General features: G+C 42.0%; 1 protein-coding gene across 1 annotated transcript; it reads left to right on the top strand.

Moving 5' to 3' along the window:
- The first annotated feature begins 7,956 nt into the window (after positions 1 to 7,956).
- Positions 7,957 to 12,183, top strand: LOC123489283 (glutamate receptor ionotropic, kainate 2-like). The gene is made up of 2 exons (XM_045219972.1): positions 7,957 to 8,289; positions 10,407 to 12,183. Exons 1-2 carry the CDS (start codon positions 8,101 to 8,103, stop codon positions 10,569 to 10,571), a joined length of 354 nt encoding a protein of 117 aa, XP_045075907.1. The 5' UTR covers positions 7,957 to 8,100; the 3' UTR covers positions 10,572 to 12,183.
- The last annotated feature ends 923 nt before the right edge of the window (positions 12,184 to 13,106 follow it).

The following is a 13,106-nucleotide window of genomic DNA, read 5'->3' as shown; positions in this document are numbered from 1 at the left end:
AAGGTTCCGTTTTAGGACCACTATTGTTTTCACTATATATTTTACCTCTTGGGGATGTTATTCGAAAACATAATGTTAACTTTCACTGCTATGCGGATGACACACAGCTGTACATTTCAATGAAGCATGGTGAAGCCCCAAAATTGCCCTCGCTAGAAGCCTGTGTTTCAGACATAAGGAAGTGGATGGCTGAAAACTTTTTTACTTTTAAACTCGGACAAAACAGAGATGCTTGTTCTAGGTCCCAAGAAACAAAGAGATCTTCTGTTAAATCTGACAATTCATCTTGATGGTTGTAAAGTCGTCTCAAATAAAACTGTGAAGGACCTAGGCGTTACTCTTGACCCTGATCTCTCTTTTGACGAACATATCAAGACTGTTTCAAGGACAGCTTTTTTCCATCTACGTAACATTGCAAAAATCAGAAATTTTCTGTCCAAAATGATGCAGAAAAATTAATCCATGCATTTGTTACTTCTAGGTTAGACTACTGCAATGCTCTATTTTCCGGCTACCCGGATAAAGCACTAAATAAACTTCAGTTAGTGCTAAATACGGCTGCTAGAATCCTGACTAGAACCAAGAAATTTGATCATATTACTCCAGTGCTAGCTTCCCTACACTGGCTTCCTGTTAAGGCAAGGGCTGATTTCAAGGTTTTACTGTTAACCTATAAAGCGTTACATGGGCTTGCTCCTACCTATCTTTCCGAGTTGGTCCTGCCGTACATACCAATACGTACGCTACGGTCACAAGACGCAGGCCTCTAATTGTCCCTAGAATTTCTAAGCAAACAGCGGGAGGCAGGGCTTTCTCCTATAGATCTCCATTTTTATGGAACAGTCTGCCTACCCATGTGAGAGACGCAGACTCGGTCTCAACCTTTAAGTCTTTACTGAAGACTTATCTCTTCAGTAGGTCATATGATTGAGTGTAGTCTGGCCCAGGAGTGTGAAGGTGAACGGAAAGGCTGGAGCAACGAACAGCCCTTGCTGTCTCTGCCGGGCCGGTTCCCCTCTCCACTGGGGTTCTCTGCCTCTAACCCTGTTGCAGGGGCTGAGTCACTGGCCTGCTGGTGCTCTTTCATGCCGTCCCTGGGGGGTGCGTCACTTGAGTGGGTTGAGTTACTGACGTGATCTTCCTGTCTGGGTTGGCGCCCTCCCCCCTTGGTTTGTGCTGTGGTGGAGACCTCTGTGGGCTATACTCGGCCTTGTCTCAGGATTGTAAGTTGGTGGTTGGGGATATCCCTCTAGTGGTGCGGGGGCTGTGCTTTGGCGGAGTGGGTGGGGTTATATCCTTCCTGTTTGGCCCTGTCCGGGGTTTCTTCGGATGGGGCCACAGTGTCTCCGGACCGCTCCTGTCTCAGCCTCCAGTATTTATGCTGCAGTAGTTTATGTGTCGGGGGGCTGGGGTTAGTTGGTTATACCTGGAGTACTTCTCCTGTCTTATCCAGTGTCCTGTGTGAATTTAAGTATGCTCTCTCTCTAATTCTCTCGTTCTCTCTTTCTCTCTGAGAACCTGAGCCCTAGGACCATACGTCAGGACTACCGGGCATGATGACACCTTGCTGTCCCCAGTCCGCCTGGCCTTGCTGCTATTCCAGTTTCAACTGTTCTGCCTGCGGCTACGAAACCCCTACCTGTCCCAGACCTGCTGTTTTCAACTCTAAATGATCGGCTATGAAAAGCCAACTGAGAGACCTGAGCCCTAGGACCATACGTCGGGACTACCGGCCGTGGTGACTCCTTGCTGTCCCCAGTCCGCCTGGCCTTGCTGCTATTCCAGTTTAAACTGTTCTGCCTGCGGTTATGGAACCCCTACCTGTCCCAGACCTGCTGTTTTAAACTCTAATGATCGGCTATGAAAAGCCAACTGAGATTTATTCCTGATTATTATTTGACCATGCTTGTCACTTATGAACATTTTTGAACATCTTGGCATGGTTCTGTTATAATCTCCACCCGGCACAGCCAGAAGAGGACTGGCCACCCCTCATAGCCTGGTTCCTCTCTAGGTTTCTTCCTAGGTTTTGCCTTTCTAGGGAGTTTTTCCTAGCCACCGTGCTTCTACACCTGCATTACTAGCTGTTTGGGGTTTTAGGCTGGGTTTCTGTACAGCACTTCGAGATATTAGCTGATGTAAGAAGGGCTATATAAAATAAAATTGATTGATTGATTGATTGATCATTCTACAGTGGTCCCTGCAGCATTTGCTCAAATCGGTGTGATTATAACGCTTATTTAGAACGCCCAGTTTCGATTGACGCAACAGTCCACACTGTTTTTTCACAGAAACATTTTTCACAAACACAGTCCTTACCAAGTTATGTCCTGAATGTGACCAGTTTATTTTTGGATGCAATGTTCAGACATTCACAGAAGTAGCAACAGCATAACAATCATCCAAACCAGAAAATGTAGGCTATATTAGTCCTAGCGCTAACTGAGGAAAGATTGATGTAACACAAGCGGTCCTATTTAGCTAACTCTCTGACAGAAACTACAATATGAATTACCTAATAGCATTTACTATTTACAATTCATCGCATCACCGGGGGGGGGGGGGCTCACCATTGATATAAATCATTTAGTAAAACACTTTCTAAAAATCAAAAGCAATCCGATGATGGGTAGTTTGTTTTGCCGCGTGAACCAAAGATAATAAGAGGAGACAAGATGAGTTTGATCTGTTTGCAGTATGAATTTTGAAGGGGGTGTCGTCTACGATCATTCACTTCCCTTCATTCACTTCCGGAAGTTTACTTGAAAGATGAGTGTACCATTCCTTCACCTCATTTTCTTATAACATCTTTGGACAGACGTTTAACACATATGGAATCATGTAGTAACCAAAAAAGTGATAAACAAATCAAAATATATTTTATATTCGAGATTCGTCAAATAGTCCCCCTTTGCCTTGATGACAGCTTTGCACACTCTTGGCATTCTCTCAAACAGCTTCATGAGGGAGTCACTTGAAATGCATTTTAATTAACAGGTGTGCCTTCTTAAAAGTTCATTTGTGGAATTAATTTCCTTCTTAATACGTTTGAGCCAATCAGTTGTGTTGTGACAAGGTAGGGGGGATATACAGAAGATGTAGTTTTTTTTCCAAATAGGGCTAAGTCCATATTATGGCAAGAACAGCTCAAATAAGCAAAGAGAAACGACAGTCCATCATTACTTTAAGACATGAAGGTCAGTCAATACGGACAATTTCAAGAACTTTGAACGTTTCTTCAAGTGCAGTCGGAAAAACCATCAAGTGCAATGATGAAACTGGCTCTCATGAGGACCACCACCAGAATGGAAGATCCAGAGTTACCTCTGCTGCAGAGGATAAGTTCATTCGAGTTACCAGCCTCAGAAATTGCAGCCCAAATTAATGCTTCACAGAGTTCAAGTACCAGACACATCTCAACATCAACTTTTGAATTGCTGCAAAGAAACCACTACTAAAGTACACCAATAATAAGAAGAGACTTGCTTGGGCCAAGAAACACGAGCAATGGACATTAGACCAGTGTAAATTTGTCCTTTGGGCTGGAGTCCAAATTTGAGATTTTGGTTCCAACCACCGTGGCTTTGTGAGATGCGGTGTGGGTGAATGGATGATCTCTGCATGTGTATTTCCCACCTGAAAGCATGGAGGAGGAGGTGTTATGGTGTGGGGGTGCTTTGCTGGAGACACTGTCTGTGATTTATTTAGAATTCAAGGCACACTTAACCAGCATGACTACCACAGCATTCTGCAGTGATACGCCATCCCATCTGGTTTGGGCTTGGTGTGACAATCATTTGTTTTTCAACAGGACAATGACCCAACACACCTCCAGTCTGTGTAAGGGCTATTTTACCAAGAAGGAGAGTGATGGAGTTCTGCATCAGATGACCTGGCCTCCACAATCCCCCGACCTCAACCCAATTGAGATGGTTTGGGATAAGTCAGATGGCAGAGTGAAGGAAAAGCAGCCAACAAGTGCTCAGCATATGTGGGAACTCCTCCAAGACTGTTGGAAAAGCATTCCAGGTGAAGCTGGTTGAGAGAATGCCAAGAGTGTGCAAAGCTGTCATCAAGGGTGGCTATTTGAAGAATCTCAAATATAAAATATATTTTGATTTGTTTAACACTATTTTGGTTACTACATGATTCCATGTGTTATTTTATAGTTTTGATGTCCTCATTATTATTCTACAATGTAAAAAAAATTAAAAATAAAGAAAAACCGTTGAATGAGTAGGTGTGTCCAACCCCCCCATAGACTTAAACTGTGATCACATGAATATTTGAGGCCAGGTAGCGGCAGTGAGTGATGTCCTCTCCTATGTCGAACATCTGTCAGTTAATTGCGTATGTGCGGCGTGTCAGAGGAAGCATTCTCTGCCATTCAGCCCAGGCCTGGTTTCCACATCCAGCCTCTCCAAGGACCCATCCTATTAACATTCATCTGAGTTCTGCTTTGTTAGGCCATCATGAATCATTTGAAGCTGAGAAGAATCAGGGGACTCGGAAAACTGGATGGATCCTTGGGATCAAGTTAACCACGTGACGGGGATGGGTGCAATCCCATGACTCAGTATCAGAAGGTTGTGTGTTTGATCTCAGTCATGGATACAGTTTTTTATTATTTTTAATTTTTTGTCATTTAGCAGACGCTCTTATCCAGAGTGACTTACATGAGCAATTATGGTCAATTGACTTGCTCAAGGGCACATCGACAGACTTTTCACCCTGAGTCGGCTCGGGGATTAGAACCAGCGACCTTTTGGTTACTGGCACAACGCTCTTAACCACTAAGCTACCTGCCGCCCCTATCCCAAATCTTAACCCTTACCTTAACCATTCGGAATGAGTGCCTAAACTGCGTTAGAGGGAGACTGAGTGTGTTTGTGTGTGTGTGTGTGTTCCTCTCTCTTGTTGTGTGTGTGCATGTCTATGTGTGTGTGTAGTAGCTGCCTAGGCCATTGTAGTGTCATGCTCTGGAATAGGGAGGGGAGAGGGAGGGAGGCAGCAGTCCTACTCTGTAACCCTGGAGTGATTACACTTCCTTCGATCACCGAGGCTCCCGCTGTGTCCAAATACGCTGTCGCTAATTCCAGCGTTCTCCCACTGTCTGCAGATTTGGGGAGTTGACACACGCATATGGATGCACACACACAGACACACACACACTGTGAACCCCCTACCGGGCTCCTCTGTTTACGTACACCATTTATGACACACACACACAGTGGTAATTCATCAGAATCAACGGGAGCTCTGCTCCTCCGGAACACAAAGCCCAGTGTCGCCAACGCCTTGTAGTGTTGTAATGCCCGCTTGAGAACGAGATGCTAATCTCCAAGACACTGTGAGGATTAGCGATGAATAGGAGGAAGGGAGTGTTTCTATGAAGACACCACAATAACATGACAGGTTATGCTCATACGCTAAAGACGCCCACAAGTTGGTCCCCATGCCCACACAGCAAATTTGTGGGTGTAAACGTCTCGGTGTTGAGGTAAAAAGTGTTGTGAGCGTTATATCTGAGTGTTGATTCTAGTGGGGTTAACGCCAGTGGGATTGACATTGACGCCACTTGCGGTGAATAAATGAATTGTTATTTGAATCACGGTGGAATCAACACCACATGGCGTTATTGTTACTCGACTGCAATGAGTTAATTTCCGTTAATTCTCTGAGTGAAAAACACATGGAAGGGGCCTTAATATCATATTTCCCAGCATGCTTTGTTGCAGGTTGCTTTTTAGAATAGTTTGTTTTAATATCTTTGTTTCAATATGCATTGATTGATAAAATTATCTTATACTACACAAAGATAAATATATACATTTCTCTAAACTAATCAAATCTGTAAATGGCTGAACTTAATTAACCCGTTATTGAGATTGTTGTTCCAGTTAAGGTAGTTTAGGTAGTCTCATTTATCATTCTTCCCTACCTTGGCATTCAAACTGCAGATTGCAGGTGAATAAAAGTTCCATTTGTTGGATATCCTAACTCTGGCTGAATTCCAATATATAACACTTCGCAAGTCAGCATAATGTGACTTGCTGATGTGGCCTGCAAACCAGGAGTTTCAGACTATTGTGTTAGGGTAAGACTATAGGCTGTCCGGGTATGGTATTGTCAAGAAAAGTAATGTGTTGTCATAAATAAATAAAAAATGTTATGATAAAATATTCACTTAGGCACTCACTTGGTGAAGTTAGTGCCTAAGACTGAAAGCCATCGTATGCAACAATCATGTCTCTGTTACTAGTTATGGGTGGTACTGGTACTGAAAAGGCAACCTGGGAAATAAATATACAAATAAGGCTTTTACAACCTACAGTGTTAAAACAACACCCAACATGTAGTTACTGTAACACCACAGGTTTTAATTTCCTAACACTGAGAAAGTGTAATAGCATCAGCTCTAATTAAGTTTTAATTTACTGTAAGTCAGAATTTGCAACACCCACGGTGTTAGGGACCCAACACTCTTGGGTGTTAGTTTAACACTATTTGAGATGGTCACATCATTTCTAAGAAAGTGATCAATTTAACACTGGGTGTTAAAATTATGATCGCAAATTTGCTGTGCACCATAGCATGCAAAAAAAATTGACATTGAAAAATACTGCCATACCAAGCAAAAAGGCAGTAACTGCTCATAGCGTGGAACTGAGAATAATGGCTTTTATTTACCTTGGTTTCACAGTAACCTTATGCAGTTACTGCTAACATGACCCCCATTTTCTCCAAAACACAATACAATAGAGGCAGGATACTTGTCCACATGATTAAGCATGTATTTAATGTAGCAAAAATTACATTAACTCATTTTCGACCAAATGAGCAGTTACTGCCTTTTTGCTTGGAAGGGCAGAACACCTTTGAATTAAGATCAAATAAGATAAGATGAATACTTTATTGATCCCCAAAGGGGAAATTTGTCAACATACATTAATTCACTTAATAAGCCAATCTGATGCAATGTTTTTATTTCTTTCGTTCTACATTTTCTGATCTTCTGTCCTTTTTGTCCCTGTAAGCTCTCTGTTCCGGGACAAAATCGCCATGGCCATAGCATGCTATATAATAGGTAGCATGAACAATGCATAGTCTTTGAATTAATTAACTTCATAACAAATTCATTCACTCTATGATGTTTCATTTATACTGAACAAAAATATAAACGCAACATGCAACAATTTCAAAGATTTTACTGAGTTACAGTTCATATAAGGAAATCAGTCAATTGAATTAAATTCATTAGGCCCTAATCTATGGATTTCACATGACTGGGCAGGGGCGCAGTCATGGGTTGGCCTGGGAGGGCATAGGCCCACCCACTTGTGAGCCAGGCCCAACCACTGGGGAGCCAGGCCCAGCCAATCAGAATGAGTTTTTCCCCCACAAAAGGGCTTTACTACAGACAGAAATACACCTCAGTCTCATCAGCTGTCCTGGTGGCTGGTCTCGGACGATCCTGCAGGTGAAGAAGCAGGATGTGGAGGTCCTGGGCTGGCGTGGTTACACGTGGTCTGCGGTTGTGAGGCCGGTTGGACGTACTGCCAAATTCTCTAAAACAACGTTGGAGGTGGTTTATGGTAGAAAACTTAACATTCAATTCTCTAGCAACAGCTCTGGTGGACATTCCTGCAGTCATCATGCCAATTGCATGCTTCCTAAAAACTTCAGACTTCTATGACATTGTGTTGTGTGACAAAACTGCACATTTTAGAGTGGCCTTTTATTGTCCCCAGCACAAGGTGCACCTGTGTGATGATCATGCTGTTTAATCAGCTTCTTGATATGCCACACCTGTCAGATGGATGGATTATCTTGGCAAAGGAAAAATGCTCATGAACACCGATGTAAGCAAATTTGTGCACAACATTTGAGAGAAATAAGCTTTTTGTGCATATGGAACATTTCTGGGATATTTTATTTCAGCTCATGAAACATGGGACCAACACTTTACATGTTGCGTTTATATTTCTGTTCAGTATATATCGTTTTTGATCATTTTATTTTCTGTCCCCAACAGGGTCTCCATACCGGGACAAGATCACCATAGCGATCCTGCAACTGCAGGAAGAAGGGAAGCTGCACATGATGAAGGAGAAGTGGTGGAGGGGGAACGGCTGTCCGGAGGATGAGAAGAATAAGGAGGCTAGCGCTCTGGGGGTGCAGAACATCGGGGGTATCTTCATCGTGCTGGCCGCAGGGCTGGTGCTGTCTGTGTTCGTGGCTGTTGGGGAGGTCCTGTACAAGTCTAAACAGAACGCAGCGCTAGAGAAGGTGAGGTTTATATAGCATTAAAGAGACTTCGTCAAATATTTATAAAGTCTGCTGAAACACTATGTAGATCAGGGCTCTCCAACCCTGTTCCTGGAGTGCTACCGTCCTGTAGGTTTTTGCTCCAACCCTAATCTAGTACCTGATTCTGATAATTAGCTGGTTAATAAGATGAATCAGGATATTTACAAATGGGGTTGGAGCTCTCCAGTTGGATAGCCCTGATGTAGATGCTTCCCAAACCATGTATAAGTGTTGGGAAGGCTACGCTGAAAACATAGTTTATGAAGCTACCAATTACTTCACACTGGAAGAAGTTAATCTACACTAAAGCTACTCTTATCTAAATCTGAAATGTAATAGACCACAAATTGAAATAACAGATCAGTCTGGTTCTGGAGTCAGATGTTAACAGAATGTGTAATTTAGCCTATTAAACACAATAACTATGTTTCAATTCAGAATTGGGAAGGTCCGATGCCTACTTCACCTATATTTTCTGTTATTTTTGCAAAAAAAAGTAGTGTGTAGTTCCAGTAGTTAGCCACACCTCTACATGGCAAAAAAACACTGAAAACACTACCAATATTTGAATTTTGTGTAAGGCCAGGCACCACATGCTAACATTTTTGCATCTACCTATCAATTTTGAGATTTGTTGGTATTTTGATCCGTTAATATTAGTTTTTTCAAAAGGTACACATAGAAATGTAAAAAATATATATGAAAATGTAATTTCCTTTAGTTTATCATACTACCTTCAATGTATTTTAATGTATTTTAACCACTTTAAAATGGGCATACATCAATATTTTCAAAGTTCACTACATTAAATGACACATAATTTAAAAGTTGTTACAGACTATATTTAGTAACTTACTTTGAAGAAATTGTGATTTGGTTTAAATAGGTGTTTGGCATTAGGTAGTCTAAATTCAGTGTACTTGTCTTTAACTGCAATTTCTTGGAAGTCAGACTCTTCCCACACGCCAACACATTTTTCTCAGCTTCAGAAGCATCTGCATTCACCAAATGTTGTGTGGTTATCCTTAGAATATTCTCCAGACTTGCCCAGAGGGAATTGTTGATATGTTGTAAATTCTTTATAAAGATTTAAAAAATAATACAGAAAAAAGTATTTATACACAATCTGCTCTGGACAAGTCCGGTCCTGGAGTGTCTTAACAAAATGAAACCAAAATATTTAGGTTGACTTCATCCAGTATCCAGAAAAATTGATTTGCATGATATTTATTGAGATATCGCCTAATTTGCATATTACATATTTCAGAATTTGTTTTATACAAAAAAGTATTATATTTCCTTCTACATTCAACTGGTAAAAGTTGATTGTGATATGATTCATGGGGGGAAAATTACCCTATGAGGGTGTGGTGCCTGGCCTTAACTACTACCAAGCTACTGCAAGCTACTACATGTGGTTCACTATTCCCCAACACTGAAGCTAAATGCTACTAGGCTACATAAAGGCTGATATAAAAGGTCCTTTCAGCTGGTTCATAACCGTTTATATGGCATTGGCTTGTGAATGATTTCTGGACCATAGGTCTTTATGCACTGTGATTCTTTCATCATCAATCAAGAACTGAGATGAGAAGATAGATTGGTTAAAATGCTATAAGCATGTGCAAATGTAAAACATTCTGTCCTCTACGCCACCAAGTTGGTTGTAATGTGTAACCTGTGACAGTAACCTGTGACAGCACATTATTATATTGTGAGCACTCTCACTCACTCTCTGCTTTCTCGCTCTCCTGCCCTCTACAACCCTCTCCCCCTCCCACTATCGCCTCTATCCTTCGCCCTCTCTCCTTGCCACCTTCCCTTCTCCGCTATTCACCCCCCTCTCCCCCGTCCGCTCACTACCTATTCTTCTCTCCTCTGCCTCTCCTTCTCTTCCTCCTCTCTCTCCCTCTCTCACAATCACCCTCTACCAGGGTAGTCCCAATGGTTCAGTGGGTTAGAGCATGGCACTGACAACGCTAGCATTGTTCCTGCATGGACCACATACTGTATACTGACCATATCTGTCAGTTAATTTGTCAGTTCTGTCTGTATTTTACCCTCAACCTCCCTCTCCCCTCCTTCCCCCTCTTCAGCGCTCTTTCTGCAGTGCCATGCTGGAAGAGCTGCGTGGCTCCCTGAAGTGCCAGCGGCGCCTCAAGCAGAAGCCGCAGCCGCCGGTCATCGTCAAGACCGAGGAGGTCATCAACATGCACACATTCAACGACAGGAGACTGCCAGGCAAGGAGACGATGGCATGATGGGGGTCAAAGGTCAAAAATACCCCTGAAAAGGTCAAAACACAGCCAGAAGATCTGGAGGGGTTGAATGAACGTTAATGTAATGTTAACATAACCTGAAACTATATTGCATTGGTCCCCTGCTTTGGTAGTATGGTAGAGATGTTTCCTGTGGAAATGTAGATGTGTCAACATGACTGGAGATGATGTGTCACCTCACGGTGGCCAACACTTTTCGAGAGGGACTTTTGCAGAGGACAAGTTGAAGGATTGTGAGAATGATGGATCTTTGAGATGGATCTCGATAGGGACTCGAAGAGGAGAACTCAAAATGCATGTCTGTTGAGGCTGCCTTTGTGTTCAAGCTTCACAGTCAGTGACTTTGCACACATGCACACACACCTGTTCAGAGCATCATACCGTATCTTGAGACCATAACACCCCAATAAATTAGTTGATGTTGTTTTTTTCTGTTATGTCAATTACACTTTTGTCAAATCTCCGTGTGTGTGTCCAGTTGATAAAAATGGAGCTCATATCATTATGAGAAGGAATGTTACAAAGTGCTAAAATGTTGAATAAGAACTGTATAAAGAAAATAGAGAGGATAAAATATGTATTTATTTCATTTGAAATCATTGACGTTGATTGAGCTCCCTAATACTCATTGTTTATCTTCTGTAATGCCTTTATCGTGCCAAAGTTCGGGGATTGTAAAGAACTGACATATTACTTTCAATGCCTCCACAAACATGCTGTACGGTGTCAAAAATCACATTACAGTCTGCCATTTTGAGTCAATATCTACTGTTTTTGTATACAGACAAAGTTTTGTAGTACTTTCTATCATAGTCTAGCATTCTCTGTGGACTTCACATATGTAGCAGGTGGGAGCCCCCTTCCCCCAACATTCTGACTACTGGTGATTCAGGGGTCCCTGTTGTGAGATGACAAGCATATCTGGACGTTCTAGAGCTGCCCTCATCTCCCTACTAAACAGTGGCTGTGTCTCAATAGTTTTAACTTTCCATTCCTTGTGTACTTTCCTCTATGACCACTGATACTGTAGGACATGACAGGTGGAAGCAATATAGTGGACACCTATCCAGTCTTTTATGTATCAGTGGTCATGAAGGATGAGCATTCAGTCAGAGTGCTCATTCAGAATAGGGTGAAGTTGCCCGTAGATGCTGATCTTTGGTTACTTTTGCATTTTTACACTAAAGGTTCAGTTTAGGATTGGGGAAGGGGAAGATGATCCTACATCTGTGCCTAGGGGAAACTTCATCCTGGAGTGTCTCATTTCCAAATGGGTCCATCCCCAGAAAATAGAATATAAAATACAAGGGTCCATGTTTCTTAAAATATTTATTCTGTACATGAATAAATTAATGTAGAATTTGAGTAATTTCAAAAAACCATTTATGAAAAATACAGGGGGGGACCTAGTTCACAGGCTTTTAATTTTTTTCCAGTATTGCTTGCCGTTTTCTACCCTGCTAGATTCAGTGTTACAAAGTGTAAATGGTTGAATAATTTGGAAGATTTATCAGAAAATATCCAATTGTATTGTCAACAAAAAAATGAGGTAATAGAATGTATTTGACATTGATGCAAGGTTTTGCAAAAAAAAATGAAATCATTAAAAAAGTAATAACTATTCATTTGTTTCCTAACTTTTTAACCTATAGTTCTCTTTGTGTGTGTGTGTGTGTGTGTGATGCAATAAAAAGGGGGATTGCTGCAGCAGCTAGCTGAGCTAGGCAAGCGCTGTTGGTTTAAATGTGATGATTTGGTACGCATTAGGGGTTTTCTCAGCAGTAGCATGTGTCTGAGCAGAGATAGCATGGGGACAACGGTGGAGGAGCCATTCGGCCCACACAAAGAAATAAAATTGATTTAAAAGGACTCTATGTATGTATTGGTGGGTGGGTGCAGTGTGTGTTGGGAGGGGGTTCTGTGTGTGTCTCTGTGTGTGTGTGTGTGTGTGTGTGCTTTACGTGCCTGCCTGCCTGCCTGCCCGCCTGCCTGCTCCTGTGTCTGCACGCATGTGTGTGTCTGCCCTTGGGTGTGTGTGTGTGTTTGTCTGCCCTCTCAGTATTCACTGTTACTGCATGGGGATTAATATATTTCCCAAACATGCACAGGGGAAGGATAAAGCTCCTAACTCCCCTCACGTAGGAATCTAAATTCAATGATGTGATGTGGTGGGGTGGCAGCTGCAAAGTGGGAGAACACAGCTTGCTAAATGATTCACGTTAGCTACTAGCACTTCTCCATATTGTCCCAATGGAGTCTTTTATTGACTATGTTTTCATTTAGTGTTTTTTTTTTTATGTGGAAACTTCTAATGTGCTTCAGCCGCCTAGACAGCTCTGTCTTCCATCTGACACTAGCTTGTTAGATCTGTCTGCCTGTTCTCCTTGACAGCTAGAGTGGGTTAGCAGATAGTATGGACGTTTTTTTTCTAGGATTTGTACATCTGAATTTAGTTGTTTATTTCGACTGGCTGAGGTAAACAGGTGGTCAATTCAAAATGCTGCGTAGTCAAACTTT

Source organism: Coregonus clupeaformis, unplaced genomic scaffold, assembly GCF_020615455.1.
Source record: "Coregonus clupeaformis isolate EN_2021a unplaced genomic scaffold, ASM2061545v1 scaf2952, whole genome shotgun sequence".
NCBI lineage: Eukaryota > Metazoa > Chordata > Actinopteri > Salmoniformes > Salmonidae > Coregonus > Coregonus clupeaformis.
This window is presented reverse-complemented; position numbering and strand designations above follow the sequence as displayed.